The sequence below is a fragment of the Malaya genurostris genome, chromosome 2 (genome assembly GCF_030247185.1).
Source record: "Malaya genurostris strain Urasoe2022 chromosome 2, Malgen_1.1, whole genome shotgun sequence".
NCBI lineage: Eukaryota > Metazoa > Arthropoda > Insecta > Diptera > Culicidae > Malaya > Malaya genurostris.
In genome coordinates, this window is record NC_080571.1 from 114,859,415 (window position 1) to 114,878,086 (window position 18,672).

At 35.6% G+C, this 18,672-nt stretch overlaps 2 protein-coding genes and 2 long non-coding RNA genes across 4 annotated transcripts; 2 read left to right on the top strand and 2 right to left on the bottom strand.

Annotated features, from left to right (window-relative positions):
- Positions 1 to 4,504: 4,504 nt before the first annotated feature.
- Positions 4,505 to 4,942, bottom strand: LOC131427027 (uncharacterized). The gene is made up of 2 exons (XR_009229229.1): positions 4,709 to 4,942; positions 4,505 to 4,650 (listed from the first exon to the last, which is right to left on the bottom strand). It is a non-coding gene; the product is annotated as an uncharacterized LOC131427027 (long non-coding RNA).
- A 1,406-nt stretch (positions 4,943 to 6,348) lies between these two features.
- On the top strand, positions 6,349 to 8,223 carry LOC131430807 (zinc finger protein 624-like). Its single transcript, XM_058596018.1, has 3 exons — positions 6,349 to 6,875; positions 6,931 to 7,870; positions 7,931 to 8,223. Exons 1-3 carry the CDS (start codon positions 6,741 to 6,743, stop codon positions 8,113 to 8,115), a joined length of 1,260 nt encoding a protein of 419 aa, XP_058452001.1. The 5' UTR covers positions 6,349 to 6,740; the 3' UTR covers positions 8,116 to 8,223.
- Positions 8,224 to 8,392: 169 nt separating this feature from the next.
- LOC131430809 (7SK snRNA methylphosphate capping enzyme bin3) lies at positions 8,393 to 12,175 on the bottom strand. The gene is made up of 6 exons (XM_058596019.1): positions 11,659 to 12,175; positions 11,470 to 11,607; positions 11,308 to 11,408; positions 9,452 to 9,626; positions 9,070 to 9,391; positions 8,393 to 8,885 (listed from the first exon to the last, which is right to left on the bottom strand). Exons 4-6 carry the CDS (start codon positions 9,518 to 9,520, stop codon positions 8,413 to 8,415), a joined length of 864 nt encoding a protein of 287 aa, XP_058452002.1. The 5' UTR covers positions 9,521 to 9,626; positions 11,308 to 11,408; positions 11,470 to 11,607; positions 11,659 to 12,175; the 3' UTR covers positions 8,393 to 8,412.
- Positions 10,103 to 10,906, top strand: LOC131430810 (uncharacterized). The gene is made up of 3 exons (XR_009229568.1): positions 10,103 to 10,567; positions 10,624 to 10,724; positions 10,782 to 10,906. It is a non-coding gene; the product is annotated as an uncharacterized LOC131430810 (long non-coding RNA).
- Positions 12,176 to 18,672: the final 6,497 nt, after the last annotated feature.

Here is an 18,672-nt window from a genome sequence, read left to right on the forward strand (position 1 = left end):
TGGCTAGTCGGGATATCTCTTATATGCTTCTTATATACCAGTACCTCAAACACATTAATATCCAAGTGTAATCTGTTATACCTCGCTCAGAAAGTATAATCTCCACCTACAGGTTCGACACTAACATCCGCTCGATTCTCTCGATCACAAGATCTTTTTTTGTCACTAACTTTTCGTTCCCCCTTTCCCCGTCTCTTCACTATCTCGATGGCAACTAATTAGATCTCTGTAGTTTTTAGACATTTTGTTTGCATACCCTTTGTTTACCTCGGTTTCCACAATATTTACTTTTTTTATTTTTTCATCTCTTCGTAACATCACCATCACCGCCTACGGTCCTACGCTCCAGTCGATGACCAGCATGCGGGCCACCCGCTGGGCCTTCGTAGCCTGGGGGTGTTTCCCGCGGACCCACACGAACCGAAAGGAAGCGGCCATAGATAGCACCATCTGGAAGTCATGCAATATTCAATTCACCGACCACTGCCGAACGCCAGATAAAAGCTTTTTTCAAAAATTCCAGACGACATAATCTAACGATACTATTCTAGTTTTAAGTTAGTCGTTAATTAAGATTAGGAAATACCCTTGGCATCTGCCTAAAAATATATATTATACTATTGAATAAAAAAAAACTGCATGGAGTAGCACAGCCAATTCGTGGAGAATGGAAAACATCAAAATTTATTGGTCATATTAGTATATGGTCATACAAATTTAGTTTGGCTTTACTGGGTTCGAATTCAGGTTCCGGAAGTAGTAGTCTGAAATTCCAAAACGAAAATCACATAAATTTCCCAGAGATAAATTAACGTTTGAGCACAGATAATAGTACGAAGAAGTCAAATCATGTGAACGAGGGTGATGCCCAAGTAATTAGAGCCTAAACCGTTGATTTTAACCATGGAAGTAATGCTCATGTGCTTCATGTAAGGCCATTTCACAGCGGTTTCTTCAATCGCTTCATTAATGCACGCTAATACTGGCATTTTTTCTGATTGGAGGTAGTCCTCCAAAAGTATACTATACCGATCCCAGAAAACTGACATTATGATCTTTCCATCCCATTGAGACGCTCTTCGAGACACTCGTGCTGACTTTAGTATATTGTCGGGTAATAATTCTTTTCTCTAGGGTATAATAATGAATTCAGCCAAACATGTACTCGAGGTGCGCTTGCGTTTGTCTTTCTAGTCCTAAATAAGCATGTGCGGGATCCAGCAACAGAATATCTTTCTCATCTGTAGAATCTTTCTTAACCTAGGCATGCTCGCGCACTTTCTCTTTCCGATCGTTCAGTACAATTGTATGTATGTATTATTATTATTATTATTATTATTATTATTATTATTATTATTATTATTATTATTATTATTATTATTATTATTATTATTATTATTATTACTATTATTATTATTATTATTATTATTATTATTATTATCATTTATTTTGTCCCGACTCATCCTTCATTTTATGTGGTTTTCACTCTGTTCTGCTTAGTAGAACCTGTCGTTGCGTGCTTAATCGGCAGTGGAGCTTTTTTTTATATAATAAAATTTTTATTCTGGCCTTTTTGCGTAAAAGCTTTACGTGGCCTTTCTAGGGGGGGAGATGAGTTTCCATTTCCATCCAACGAGGATCGGGGGTCACTTTGTCCGCGGCTTATCTCATCATCCATTGCTTCATCGTCGGTGCTGTGTGTGATTTCCGTTTTATTTTCGTTTTCCTTGTTGATCGTAGTCTTGGGCTCTTTGAGAGTTGCTGTAGATACGCCTTGTTGTACATTCGTTGCAGTTGCTGGTTGGTTAGTTGTTAACTGCAGCTGGTGTATTTTGTTCTATAGGGGATACTGATGGTTTCATTGAAGGGGATGCTTCATTGTTGTTGGTGGCTGTTACAGGTGTACTGGAGTTGGTTGGGGTTGGTGTGAAGGAAGCATCGTTGTCCTTTGGTGTAGTTGTCTCCTTGTCCAGTTTATCACATGGCTTACCGCAGTGAACAGCTTTTTGGCAATATTGACATGTGGCCATCTGATTGTCATAGATAACAAGTGATTTGCACGGAATTCTTGTATCTTGACCGAAAATCACATAAGAAGGTATAGGCTTCTTCAAGTGCATGCGTAACAAACGTACGCCATTCAGAATACCGGGGAAAAATCTTCTTCCCTTTTTCTTTTTCCATAGAGAGAATCTCTCCGCATTGGGACATAGTTTTGCGAATATATGAATCGATGACGCTTGAGGGCAGATCATGCACACGCACTTCTATAGCACTATCTTCCATACATCCTGGAATGTTGTACTTAATGTTCTCGTGCTCCACATAGTGCACATTGTTATTGTCCTTTGCGAATTGAATTGCATCCAACTCTTTATAAAACTGGATGTGAACAACATTATTCGTCTTATTACATTGAAGTAAATGCACACGTTTAATGTCAAGATGCATTTGCTCCTTAAGCAAACCTTCAAGTTCTCGTATCGAAGGTCGAATTTTGCACTGCCTGAAGACAACAACAATTGTATTCTTTCGTATCGGCTGTAGCTTTTGTTCGTTTGGTTCACTCATGTCGTGGCCGTTCTATTGTTCACTACACAATACTGTACTTGGTATCTTCTGTCCCGAACGTAAGCGGTTTTGTTATATCGACTGACTTGGATGAGATGTATGAGCGAACTAGCAGTGGAGCTTTGACCATTACGTAACTCTCAAAACCTCTATCCCATGGTGTAATCTACAAGATCAAGAGCCCCGTAATATTTTTCGAACTATTTTTTAGTTTCTGTTTCTGATTTCGGGAGGGACCAGGGAGTTATATTTATGGTCATTTTCTTCAAAATTAAATACACGTCACACTAGTAACGTACAAACAAGTAACGCTTCGTAGCTTACAAACGAGTAACGCTTGCAACGATTCGTAACTCACAAAAAATAACGGATGTAACGTTTTGTGACGCTTATAGCTTACAAAAAGGTCCCACGGTGTAATCTACAAGATCAATAGCCCCATAATATTTCTCGACCTATGTTTTCGTTTCTGTTTCTGATTTCGGATGGTTATAAAATATGCAGTTCGTCAGTAACGCCACTTTTACCATTCTATCTCCGTAACATAAAGTATCAACCATTTCATCTTTCTTAATTAAGGGCTAGGATGGTAGAAACCGGTTCAGTTTTCTCTGAGAAACTATCTAAAAAAGAGGTACGTTTTGTCATTTATTGTAAAGTGCAACGCCTCTCCGTTCGTCATGTTACACTGTTATAAGACTTCGGAAAATACTCCAAAGTGGTATTTGACAATGGTATTTAAAGTAAATCAATTTTGAATTTAACGCATTTTACCAACTAACTTATTCTATCGTTTGGTGTTGTAATATGATATTACTAGAATGCACCCGCCGGTGTGGAAATATGGTGGCGATTCAGCAATCATAAATGACTATTCACACATATCCGGTCCGGTTCAGTGACGGCACGACATCGTGCACGGATACTGATATTATTTCATTCGTTTTCTATGCGCGTATTCACACCTATCCGGCACCGTACCGTTTCAGTGCAGCTCGCTGTCAGTTTAGCGTCCGTCCGTCAAACTCAAATTCGTCATCACCGATATTTTTTTATTTTCACTGAAGTCGGTATGTCACTGCATTAGCTGTGCCGGAACGGAAACAGCACGGAAACGGAACGGAAGGGTTCCGACAAAAAAGAACACTGACGGCTCACTGAAGGCACTTTCACTGAACCGTCACGGAACTGGAATGTGTTAATAGTCCTTAAAGGAATATTCACACACTTCAGTTTTCCTTTTGGACTAATTCCATTTTTTTCTAATAAAATTTCTCCGAAATATTTCGTCAAAAAATATCTGCGTAGTGTCAAGCAATAATGTAAAACGTGAATGACCGTTTTTTTTCCTGTATTTCGGCTAAGGCTAATACATGTTCCGAAATTTCGGCAAACGCATTTGCTGATTTCGGGATAATTTTTAATCGCTGAAGAGATCAGCAAATAATTTTACCACATCTCGGTAAAAAATGCTCTTTAAATCCTCTATTCCGTATTGAGAAATTCATGATTTTTCATTTTCAGACCGGCATGAACGTACACTCAGAAAAATATTATGGTAACAGTTACTATATAGAGGGCCAACCTGACCATGCGAGTATAGTGGTTTTCAGCCGACTATTAAATCAGATGATTTCAACAATAGTCAAGTTCATGTTTACTATAAATGGTATCGGCTCTAGAATAGTAATATTGAACAGTATATTGTATGAATAACTAATACGATTGAGATTGTTAGGCTAACCATGACCGAATCTTTATTTACATTGTGGTTTTCGCTATAACCAGAGCCATGGTGTTTTTGACATTTCACTTCTAGTTATTTCGAAACTAAAGGCAGTGGTTGATTCAACAATGCTGAAGATCAGCAAAACATGAGCTAATGTTAAAAAGTTTTATGAATTTGAATTCTAGAACAAGAACAACAAAATAGTTTCATTGAATTCTATTTTATTTTTGCAATTATTACAATTTTATTATGATGATGTGCCTGGTGAAATATTGATTATCAACGTAGACACGGAGCAGCATTGCTTGGTTGCAACTGTTGATCCCAGGCTTTGTTCGTTGAAGTTTTTCCTGAAGAAAAAATGGAAGAAATTAATAGCCAAGTCCAGAAACAAACCTCAATACCCACCTGCCATATATTGTTATTTTTCCGTCGGATTCGAGCGATTTGAATCCGGGAATCGGATGATGTTCGTCGTTTTTAATCAATCGCTTGATGTTGTTTCTACAGCGACCGATAACGAATAATAAAAATTATACAGGACGTCGATTTCACTAGAAAACAGCCATTACCGGCAAAATTGTTGAAAAATTTAATTTCAACGACGGGAACTAGTAAGGCTACAAAATTTACTCACCTGCAAGAACTTCCAAATTGCACAATATAAGTCACAATATACTTTTTTTTCAAATCAATCACTGATGTGTTACGAAATTGTCTTCTGTATTGTAACTTTATGTGACAATAAAAAAGTATATCCGTTTATTGACAATTTGTATAGTCAGCACAAATGAAAAACATAGTCGGTTAAAAAACACTATACGATAATGTGCTTACTACATAAATTCTGTTGATATGGACTACATGAATAGTGTTTTCAAACTTCATAATTTCATTTAAACCATGTATCTATTTATGGTAACATTATTATACTGTGTACATGTTTACATGGTAGCGATAACTATTTAGCTCCTCATATATATCAAGGCTCGAGAGCAATTTCACCTTACTAGAAATTGTGATTTTAACTATTTGTTCTTATATTTGAGATGACTACCATTGTCAGGATAACCATGCCAGAAAAGTCATAAATACAAATAGTTTAGTCAAGTCGTAGTCTTTGTTGTCTAGTAATTTATACAATACAGATGGTGAATAGTCATATATCATGATTGTTGCTACTATTTAAGCGTATAGTTGAAACGACAATGGAAAACAGGCTACGGTTACTATGGTATTTTGCTCAGTGTAGCTTAACATATTGTTGACATCAACGCCATCACAACTAAAAGCGTCGTGTTCAGGAACCAGCATTCATAGCAGGGAGTTAGAACAATCTTGCCACCTGTCTATTTATCATCGTGGATTGAACAATTGCTTTTTCCTCAGTGTATAGTCCAATCCACGTGCGAATAGCGGCCCTTACACGATCATTAAAAGTGTCATTACTAAGTAATGACACTTCTGCTCAAACGCTCGTCATTACTGCAATACTGTACATCATTACTTTTTAGCATTACACGTTCATTATTAATGATGAATATTTGTAACTACTCCAGCAATAGCAATAGCAATATTATTATTTTCGTTTAGCTGAAAATAAATTTGATTTGCCATTGAAACGTTAAGGTTAATGAAATATTAACAATTTAAATCTACACTTTGTCATTTTTTCGCGTATAGTTCTAAAGATATTCAACACTTCCACAAAAAAAGAAGAAGAAGAAATAATGTTGGTAATGATGGAAAATCCGGAATTCCATCATTACTCGTGTCATTACTGAACTCGTAGACCTTACACGATCATTAAAAGTGCCATTACTTTTTAGTAATGACACTTTTAATGATCGTGTAAGGGCCGCTAATGTGTTGGTGTGGCTATTCTCAGCAGTTGAAAGGTTAATGCTAGTGTGAGTATGTCGAAATAACCCAGTGAATTTTGTCGAGCCGCATCGTGCCAATTATTGAAGACATGTATGCAATAAAAAACACTACAATGCCAAGAGAACAGTTGAGAAAGACATAAAATAGTTCATGAAACTCTATATCACGTAATGGAACTGTCTTCTACTTGGTTCATTAGTTCATAGCTTACGAAATTCTATATGCATTTTTCGCAGTGTATGATTATGAGTCAAAAATGTTTTACCTCAGTGTAAAATTGAACCCACAACAAACTTTGACTTCGGCTCGCACACATTCTAATTTCGTATATGAATAGATCTGCGCACTCTGCATCGGTGTGAGTAACAGAGACGTCAAATTGCTCAATTAACAAAATAGTATTTGACGACAGTAGAATCAAATTTTAGTCAAACTATCAAATTTTAAATTTGATGTAGAGACAGAATTACTGGATAGGTTTGAGTTCCTTGAACCAAAAAGTAAGTTAGTCCTTAGTCAACGGCAACAAGCAGTGACTGCTTGATTGGAAATCGATATGGAATCTTTGGATTTGCTCACTTGTCGATTATGCTTGTCGGTTCCGATGGAAAACGTACTAACTTTTTCTGTTTTTGATACATTCAAAAGCAAAATTCTTCGGGATATAATAAATTATTTGTTCAGCATCAAGGTAACCTGAAAAGAATAGTATTTAGTTGTTTTTATATCTGTATTTCCTCACGCAGATAACAAAAGATGACCATTTATTAACCGTTTGTATGGAATGCATTAGTTGTATCAACACTGTGCAGAAAATACATCAAAAATTCACAGAAAGCAATGAGAAATTCAAACAACTATTGGCAAGCTTTGCAGAAGATTCCCGTGAAGTAGAACTACTTATTATTGAAGATATTGATCAAGTACTACAAAATACTTCTCCAAAGGCATCAAACCTTGAAATCGAGATATTGTCTATTACGGCTGCAACCGAGGATACGCTAAACGAAGACGTAGAAAAAAATCTTATTAATGAGCAATCGGAACTGGAATCAAATGAAATTGATACCGAAAAAGCCATGAAGAATGAATCATTAACAGATGAGCTAACAGCAAATATAATCTCGACGTCACACGAAAATTCTAAAGCAGTAAGCAATGTACGAGATAAAAAGATTAAGAACGAAGCAGTAGATATACGAATTCAATTGCACAAACACAAATGCTACTTATGTAAAACATCTTTCGACAGTGAAATTGCTTTCATTGAACATTTGCATGTGCATTTTGAGGAACTGCCGATTACTTGTGAAAAATGCAATAACATTGTACTCAAATCTGTTCGACAGGCCAGTAAACATTTAGCATTGCATGATGAAAATGAGCGACCGTACAAATGCCGTATTTGTGAGCTCAGGTTTTTTACAAGAGAAAATAGTCTGACGCACGAGCGTAAAATACACCGAATGAAAGTGAGAATTCAACAGAATATAGATGGCTATGCCGATAAAAGGAAAATAAAGAAGTATCAATGTAGTTACTGTGGCCAACTGTCCCCTACTAGTGATTGTTTGCGGAAACACGAACTTTTACATGGTTCTTCCAGACAGTTACATACATGTACAGTCTGTTCGAGACAGTTTACTGCTCGAAAGAATTTAACACGACACATGATGATCCACACTGGTAAGTGTAATTGTGGTATAACAACAGCTAGAATGCTGCAATAATGAATTGCGCTTGCAGGAGAACTTCCCTATAAGTGTGACTTTTGTGATCGTGCCTTTCGACAGGCTGGTGATCTAAAAGATCACGTTCGAGGACATACTAAAGAAAATCCTTATATATGTACTGTATGTGGCGCTTGTTTCCGCAACGGAAAAATATTACTAGTTCATAAAAAGAAGCATCATCCCAAATGGGTCACGTGATAAGAAAACAATTTACGTTTTATTCAATTTATAGAAAGCACTCCAAAATAATGTGAATATTTCGGATACGATTCATCTATATGATTTATTTTCAGTATTGTTTTATTAAGTTCTCTGTACATCCTTTGGTTTCTGTACAACTAGTAATTTTAATTCAGTTTGACTCTTGAAAATATGAACCCAAAGGAACTATACCATTGTTCAAATAAAATAAACTTCATGAATTCATGCTACCTCGCAAGCTCTTAAAGTTTATATAATTTTTGTTCTGCACTTAAGCTACACTTTTATTTATCACTACTTTAGAAACACATGAATAGGTCTTCGGAAACCCTTCATCGAGTGGTTTGCCGTTTTCAGTTCAAATGTTTCTCGAAACCCGATTTCATCACCCATCAGATACCCACAAAAGTCTTCCGGTCGGAATTGAATCAACTTGTAATTTTCATAAATTTCAGGAGTAAGTTTTTTCTTATGTTTATAACTGCTCCAAGGTTGTGCTTCGAGAACAAATATACCTCCGTCCCGAAGTTGCCGAAATACCCGCTTAAATGTTAATTTAACTGCATCGTCTCCAAAATTCAAATGGATCCATTTGGTAACGGAAAGACATAAAATTACGTCAAACTGCGGCTTCTCATTTTCCAAGAGTTTCTCGTCTTGATATACGTAGTTTGCCCGTCGAAACTCTACAGACTTTAAAGAAGTTGCGTCAACATTTTCTAAAAGACACGATTTTAGTTTAGTCGACAGGTGTCGACGTGCGCTACCTAATAACGAATAATGAAATTAATACAATTAAATAATGTTATATGAGTAACTAAAAAATTAGATGGCATAGTAAAATAATAGCACGGTGATAATTTCTTTGTGAAACGTTCATTTTACATGCAAAATTTTACAATTTTTCCGCCATTCACGTTTGGCTATGCCACCGATTACATTTGAAATTACCTATCAAATCCCCATCAATATCAATTCCAACTACACTACTTGGCTGACAATGTAATGCAATTAAAATAGTCAGAGATCCGTTATTGCATCCAATATCCAACATATTTTTGCCCACAAACAACTCCTTTTGCTCAATGAATGCTTGCAATCGAACATCATCCATGGGTGTTTTCTGAATGTTTCGATAACCATAATAGCGATCGTAGTTGCCGTAGTTAAATACTTTTTTACGTTTTGCTGTCGCCTGTCGTGGACAGTCGTTTTCCGTAAGTTTACGTTTGTGGGCTTGTTGATCTGCTAAACAGCTTACCGATGAAATTTTCTAAAATTTTAACGCACTAAGAAAATAAATTCTTTTCTTCTTTCTATTTATTATACTCACGGGTTGCATTGAGCTAATCGACGGCAAATTTTCTAGAGATCCTGTATTATTTCGTATTCCGTTGTCCATATTAATACCAGTTCTTTCACAAGCTTTTCGCGCAATCCAGCGAAAATATCATTATTATATATCCAGCAATGCCGGCTATTCAGAACGCTTTTAATCGTATATGCCACTGTAAACAATCAGTCGTGCACGCAACCCAAAAATTAGTTAATATTTATAAAATTACACCCAATATTGCCGGCCGGGTAGGAGTTCCCTAATACCACCCACATTATCGAAATGACGGAATGCGTAATGAATTCTTACTCGACTGCATGATTTTTCAGTGCTCGATCGGTTCAGTGCTAGAATTTTCGCCTGAGTTGGTTGCTCGATCAACCTGATTGACAGTGACATTATAAATGTCATTGAATATTCGCTCATTTTATGAATGTGTTAGTGTAAAATTTAGGCGACATAAGCCATTTCATTACACGTGGTTGAAATTCCATGTCAAATTATAAAGTCGCTAATTTCTAACTAGATAAATATATGGACTTACAATTCAATTGTTGTGGATAAAAAAATGAAACTTCGTCGTTGAATATTCTTGTGAGCGCGGCAATGACGTATTGAATCTACCATCCTACAACCACAATCTATTGGAATAATTTTGTTGTAAGAACTTCATTTTATTAGTGAATACAGTTTAATACACATTTTTTTATACAAAGAATACACATTTTCTATGAAAATATCTGGCATCTCTGGTCCTGTCTGTAAGTCTGTGATCAAATTATCCGCAGATGTGTCTCAATCGCTTATAGTAGCCAATTTCTTGAAAAATGCACAAGGGCGAAACTTCATTCGACGACACGACCTGCCACTCGTCTACCAAAACTGTATCGCAAATTTAACTACCCCTCAGTAACTGGTAATGTCAAAACGAAATTGATGGAAACAATTTTGAAACTGGCAACACAAGTTGATAAATTATTGATTTTAAATAACAGTTACCATAACCTTGGTTACTGCTTAGTGAAGACTTGAGAATTGTAAACAAAACAAATGGGAAAACGGGTATTTCTAAGTAAAAATTAAAATTCCTCGAGTGAATAATCTCTTTGTGCAGTAAGTTGCAACTACTAACGAGAAATGATGATAGATTAATAGAAATCTATTTGTAGGAATGTCCAACTGATCTAGAAATTATCGGATATACTATCCTGCAAAATCGTTTTGTTTTGATTGGTCACTATAAATATCGTTCTCCCCCAGATAGTTTAATGTATGTATTTGTATGAAATAAACGTTTACTTTATATTCCCTTCTATTCATTGTTTAGAAATACAATGTACAATGTTACAAATTAACGTTCGTGCACCGAGTCGTATACGAACTTTGACTTCACCGGATATTTCAGCGAAGCGCTATCGATTAGGGTTGTGTTGCAGCAAGGTAATGACGTCATAATTTTGAAAAAAACAGCTGCACGATTTTAAATAAGCAACACTTTCAAACTCATGGAATGACTATCGTTCAAACTCATGGAATGCCCATCAGAATCGCCAGGCCACTTTGAACTTTTATGGGAAGAAGTTGACCAAAATATGGTAAGCCCAGGAGGGTAATTTTACGCACAGATGGGAACAACCTACTATTTTGAAGTATTACCCTAATCTAACGGAACTGGCATTTAAATACGACATAACAGTTTTTGAACGATAACATTTTTTATTCCGGAGTAGAAAAAAATTATCGTTATTATAAATAATATTGCCAATATTACTAATGTTTCCGCTCAAAATTTCAGGTGGGTAATTACCATCCTTCGAAATTTTCGGATGGATAATACTACTCACCGTACCCACCTTTTTGAGGCCCCCTCCCGAGAGGTGTGGAATTTGCGTCTAACTAGCGCCAGTGGTGGAAAGAATGTACAGAATTTATGGAACCATCGTCAAACCGAGACCTATTTTTGATGAGAATCGATATTAATTATTTGTTTTTATTTTACAAATATTTATTTTTACTCATTTATTTATTGATAGGAGATCTGTGCTGGACTAAATTATACCTGGGAATGAATTCCTAGGGTTTCCTAGGGAATAGTATATAGACCTTGTTGACTGTTCATGTCCAACTCTAGGAGCATTTATGAAGACGTCGAACTGCAAAGAATAAAATACGTGTTATCTGACAAATAAGATTTAGTCACTCACCTTAATTATTGCAAGCACCGATGATGGCGATTTGAATGTTCCACTTCCCTTATCTGCTCTTAAAAAGTGGGACTGAGGGCACGAAATTTGAATCACCGAACTGTTCTACAATTTCTTCAAATAATTTGTTTATTTATTCTGAATCCTTGGTTACTAGTTCGTAGCAAGTGAATCAGTGTTGCTCGAGAAGATTATTTTTATCGTTTTCAAGGGGCTGCTATATTTTTGGTGACTGACGGTAAATCCCTCACAGACACTTTTTATCTCAATTTTTCTTCGGAGTGTCTGGTCGTGTCGTCGCTTCATTATTCACACAGGAGGCATAAAAGTACACATCGAAAAAAGGCGAACTTTTTTTATGTTGAGTTGATATAGATGAAAAGTGGAAACATTGGCATGAGCCTGTTGAAAATTAACCCACAATTCATCAACTTATCAACAATTTATCTGAAAATATACGATAATTTCTTAATAGGAATTGAAACCAAATTCGACTAAAGACCAAAACAATGAAGAAGAATGGCTTACAAAAAATTGAATATTACTAATTACTTGTTTATTCAGTACCCTTTACCACACTTCCTCACAAATTATCGATCAGAATATCATCACTACGATAAGGAAATTAAGACTTTACTCGAGTTGAAATGCTCGATTGTTTGTTTACCATACTAGCCACCAAATGCTTGCCCACTAAATGCCCCAGGTGTTGACTACGATAGCACTTGCTGGAGCGCCCTATCCTTGCCACTGGACTGGACATGACCGATCATAATGTCATAGTAAATGCAATTTTAAACTCTCTAAATTTAAAAAATAGGCAAATAATTGTGAAACACTTATTTCACTAATATATCATCGTCAACTGCGTTCAAGAAGTATTTATAATAATAATTTATTTTACGTTTCGTCTTTGACTCATCAGTGCGTAGCAGTTTATGTTGAACTGCTAGCGCGACCTGACGACTCAACATAAACCGCTAGACACACGTCATGCTACGTAGCACCTAGCAGAAATTTAGGGCTAAAATATTTTTTCCCATTACAATTATCCACAATCTGTACGACTAGCAAGCCGAAACTGGTTTCGTCTGAGACGTCATTTCAGAAATTTTTAAAACGGTTCATATAACCGGTTCACTGATAACACTGATTTGAAACCGGTTCTGTCAGTCTTTTTTTAGTGAATCAAAGTGTTACCAAAAAGATTGGTTAAATTAGTGTTAATTCGAAAGTGTGCTTACTTTTACGAGGAGAATGAAATGTTATGTTGTACAATGTAGTCGCAATTTAAACATTTTTATAAAGTGATTTGAAGCTTCGTTTGAAGATAGGAGAGGATAAAAACAATAAAAAAAATCAATAGCAGGAATATGCTCAATTAATTATTTTTAAACGTTAACAATTAATAAAAATAGTTCATTCATCAAAACATTTTTCACGTTTATTTTTATAAGATTAATATTTTTTCCCACGTGATATGCATATCATCTCGGTATATCAAGTGATATAAGCGCTAATGTGAACATGCCCACATTATCAGATCCGAATGGATTCCGAATCAATTCCGAATCGGCGAGAAATTTTCATTCGGAATTTCATGTGGAAATCATAATGAATTCCGAATCAATTCCAACTCCAATGCAACAACCGATTCCGAATGAATTTCGCCTACAACCGGTTGATTCGGAAATCAGTCGGAATTGAGTAAGAAGATGCGGACTGAATTGTCAATTTGTCTTCTTCGTCTTTCCCGATTTTGCACGTTTTCGTGCTGACTTTGTTTATTTTTAAATGAAAACATTACATAACTGATTATACACATTGCAATCTTCATGTTTTTCGGATATACAGAACTGATAAATAACCAGTTCTTCTTAGAATTCCAACATAAACTGTTGAAATTCGCTGGAAATTAACAAAACGGCCTACCTTAGTCAGCATCATCCATTCCTCTAGCTGGAGTGTAATCACAGACTAACAGACATGACAGTATGAGTAAATTTTTATAAAAATAATTTTTCGTGATTCACTAGTTCCACCTATATTGTACTGCGCGAACTATTTACTATCTGTACACCCCTTGTGTTATGTACAAGTTTTTTTACTAGTTGGTGTCCCCTCGTTTGTCAACACCGATCAGCTGCATGCAGTGATGCCTGATTTCATCAAAATATTTGAAAATAAATCGTCACAATAAATTATTGGATTACGTTGATAATAGGGTAACAGAGGTATTTTGGCCACTTCATATATTTTAGCCCACCTTACAGACTTTATGGATTAAATCGATGTTAAGTGACTCATGTTGCATCCATTTGAAGCTAATCACATTAAATTACCTATTGCGGAAGGGGTTTTAAAGATATTACAACATTTGGTGGATATTTTCAAAAAGTGGGTCAAAATAAAATCAATACTAAAGTGGGCCAAAATACCTCTGTTACCCTATAATTAACTTTTTCGCGATGTTGGAAGGTTTGACTCAACGTTGTTCATCTAGACTATTTTTTATTGTGTTGGTAGTTTTCACCCGAAATTAAGTGGCGGCAGACCAGAAGCAAGTAAATATTGTAACAAAACGGGTTCGATTTTGTATTGCGTTGGAGGATGAGAAGTAAGCACAATTATGTATATAGTTTTGGCAATATGTATTATATCTGTATCCTGCATGAAATACGCATGGCCGTATACAAATCAATACATTACAGGTAATTCCGTATGAATGGCAACTCTGTTGGTAAATGAAAAAATAAACACAGTCTAGATGACCGACAGGCTGTTTTTGATAGGGTAACGTGGCGCCATCATGACACATGTGAGTACTGTCCCAAATAAAGGAATATTCGAAATGACCGTTAAAATGATTGAAGAATCTAATTTGAGTGTCCTGTCTGTTAGTCTGTGTATTTACTATCTGTACACCCCTTATGTTATGTAAAAGTTTTTTACTAGTTGGTTTCCCCTCGTTTGTAAACACCGATCAGCTGCTTGCAGGGTTGCCAGATTTCATCAAAATATTTGATAATGAATCGTCACAATAAATTATTGGATTACGTTGATAATATATTTAACTTTTTTAGCGATGTTGGAAGGTAAACATTTATTTTACTCAACGTTGTTCATCTAGACTATTTTTGATTGAGTTGGTAATTATCACCCGAAATTAAGTGACGGCAGACCAGAAGAAAGTAAATATTGTAACAAAACGGGTTCGATTTTGTATTGCGTTGTAGGATGAGAAGTAGGCACAATTCTGTATATAGTTTTGGAAATATGTAATTAATCTGTATCCTGCATGAAATTCGCATGGAGGTATACAAATCAATACAGTACAGGTAATTCTGTATGAATGGCAACTCGGTTGGTAAATGAAAAAAATAAACACAGTCGAGATGACAGACAGGATGTATTTGATAGGGTAACGTGGCGCCATCATGACATATGCGAGTACTGTCCCAACTAAAGGAATATTCGAAATGACCGTTTATATGGTTAAAGAATCTAATTTGAGTGTCCTGTCTGTTAGTCTGTGTTTCAACGCCCAATATGCAACGTCAAGTCGGTTCATACAACTTTCAGTTTAGCAGTAAAGTTTCATGATGCCATTACTTCCTTGAGTAAAGTACTGTCTCTGAGCGTATCTTTTTCCAATAAATCTGTATAAAATGTTCAAAACGACGAATGTGATAATGAGAGATTCCCTTTGTTTACTTTCTCTTTCGATTATTGCGAAATATTCCTGCTTTTTCGGTAATTTCTTCAGTGCAGATTCAAAGAGCCATCAGGCCTTTGTTATTATTATCGTTAAATAATTGGAGTGAAGGATTGCTAACAGTACCGTAATAATCGAAAGAGAAAGTAAACAAAGAGGTTCTCTCATTGTTACATTCGTCATTTTGAACATTTCATACAGAAATCATCTTTTCTGTTAGTTTTTCATTCATTTGGTTTCTCCAATACAGGTTTCCACTGAGTCATTGTCAAAAAATTGAATAACAGTTCAAATTGATTTCAAATTATAATATAAATAGATTTCACAGATTTCCATATTAATTTGTAATTTGTCCGTTGATTGATAGACTTTTATATAGTCACTGGAATCAAATACTAAAAGATAGCTCAGACAGAAAAGCTTATTTTCTTCTTTCTTACTTTTCATGAGATCTCTATAAATCTGTATTAAATTGAGGAAATCTGTATAAAATCTGTACACTGTAATAAATCTGTATGAGCATGTAAAAATCTGTATAATACAGATTGTAGAAGATATACGAAATAATAACTAAAATTTGCACAAATTATAAAATAAATGATAATTGTAAATAAAATATTAATAAATCCTAATTTAAACCACAATACGCTATTTGATTAATTATTTCATTACGACATTTATGATTGCCGCTTGATGTAGCAAACATCGCGTTCCCCATATTACGGCTCATCACTTGTGGCATTTCTAGCAGCAAAGAACAACATGGCCAATCACGACAACAGACATAACTGAGCGAGACGTGAACCGGCAAGCCACTTTGCAAATTTTAGTTATTATTTCGTATCTCTTCTACACAGATAAATCTGTATAAATGGCATCTCTGGACAGGACACTCAAATTAGATTCTTTAACCATATAAACGGTCATTTCGAATTTTCCTTTAGTTGGGAAAGTACTCGCATATGTTATGATGGCGCCACGTTACCCTATCAAAAACTTCCTGTCTGTCATCTAGACTGTGTTTATTTTTTTCATTTACCAACCGAGTTGCCATTCATACAGAATTACCTGTAATGTATTGATTTGTATACCTCCATGCGAATTTCATCCAGGATACAGATTTAATACATTTTGCCAAAACTATATATTTGCCTACTTCTCATCCTCCAACGCAATCCAAAATCGAACACGTTTTGTTACAATATTTACTTACTTCTGGTCTGCCGCCACTTAATTACGGGTAAAAATTACCAACACAATTAATGTTTACCTTGCAACATCGCTAAAAAAGTTAAATATATTATCAACGTAATCCAATAATTTAATGTGACGATTCATTATTAAATATTTTGATGAAATCAGGCATCCCTGCAAGCAGCTGATCGGTGTTGACAAACGAGGGGAAACCAACTAGTAATAAAACTTACGTAACACAAGGAGTGTACCGATAGTAAATAGTTCGCGCAGTACAATATAGGTGGAACTAGTGCATCACGAAAAATTATTTTTATGAGAATTCACTTATACTGTCATGTCTGTTAGTCTGTGATTTTACCCAAGTAGCAAATGTAACTTATTGAACTTTCAAGATGTTTTACAATTGATTTAGAAATGTTATTTATGTTAGATATGTTTAGGAATATATATATTAAAATTGGTTGTGCAACTTAACGTTAAGTTTCACAATACTACCGAAAAAATCACTGTAGAACAACTTTTAGTACATCTAAAACAATTGTGCAGTAAATCACCAACTTGTTAATGTTTCACTAGAAGCTCTACAAAAAATTTCACATCGTCATGTAAAACGGGAGTAACGGTACAATATACGTCGAAATTGCTATAAATCTCTTGTGGAAGAAAAATTAGTGAAATGATTGATGCTCTCCGCAAGGCAAAAAATGCTAAGCCGAATTGATAACCTTGCTGTAAAAAATATATTTCGGCAAAGTCCGCATTGTTTTGGCTGCCTCATGAATTTTTAGTTCAGTGTGCGCAGTTTTCTTCAGTTTTAGAAAAACATTGATATAAAATTCAAAACTAGCAACAAAGTTGTGCAAGATGTTTGAATTGAACGTAAAACTTGTAGACATGAAATTATTATCATAAAAGTTGCAGGAATACAGCGTTATGTACGCAATGAAAACAAAAATCAATCAAATAATTTGTATTCGATTTTCATCTCGCGAAAAAAATACAAGCAGACCTGACATCACTTTTCAAAGAAATTGAACGAAAAGTTAATTTCATCGTAGTTACTCCCATAGTTATATATTACCGCTTGTGCAACTTGTTTTGTTGTGAATACGACTTACTTTACTATGGGGTGCCTTTTCAAAATTAGCCATATGGAAGAATGGGCAGAACTTAATCGTGAATATCTCGACTTGTATTAATGGTAGCAACATAATTCTTTCACCATTTCATCAAAAATATGATCAGGAATTTAGGATAATATTTTGAACAGTGTGAGATAACCACAAACAACTCAAAAATTAAGTTTTCTCAAAATTTCAAAATAATGCGGAAAACTCTTTACTTTCGCTTGGGTTTTTCGCGCAAGGACGACGATTTTGAGGTAGTCAGGCACATGTCTTCAACTGAATGCGTATAAAAGGGGAACCGTGGTGAAAATCGATCATTCGTCATCTAACACTCGATGTGGATAGACGAATAACCTACTACGACTAATTTCGATTTTGTTTTATTTTTTTATTCGCAGTTGTCTACCTATCCAAGCTATGGGTAAAAACCGCCATAGATCCGAGAAGGATCCAAAGGATGCTAAGCGTCTGAAGCCAAGTGATGTACAGGTAAACGACCGTTTGCTGAGTAAAAACCAATATGCTGATCTGCCAGTAGATGTCGAAGGGGAACTGCAGAAGAAGGAAAAAATGCCGCCTTTCTACCTGAAGGGCTTCCCACCAACTCTACGCTCGGATTTCAACACTCTGATCAGCAAAGGACTACAGGCAACAATCCGTTTATGTACTGAAGGCTACAAAATAACTGTTCCGGCTTTGAACCACTACAAAGGAGTGGAATGCTATCTGAAGCAGACAATAGCGGAATACTTCACACACGATATTGCCGCCAACAAACCTATGAAGGTTGTACTTCGAGGACTACCCGACATGATGGAAGCCGAACTAAAGCAGGCACTGTCGGAGGCTGGACTAAAGCCTTTGATGGTATTTAAAATGAAGCGACATAATACGGACAAAAAGTTCAGAGATCAACTGTACCTGATTCATCTGGAGAAGGGCTCCATCACCATGAGTCAACTGAAAACGATTAAA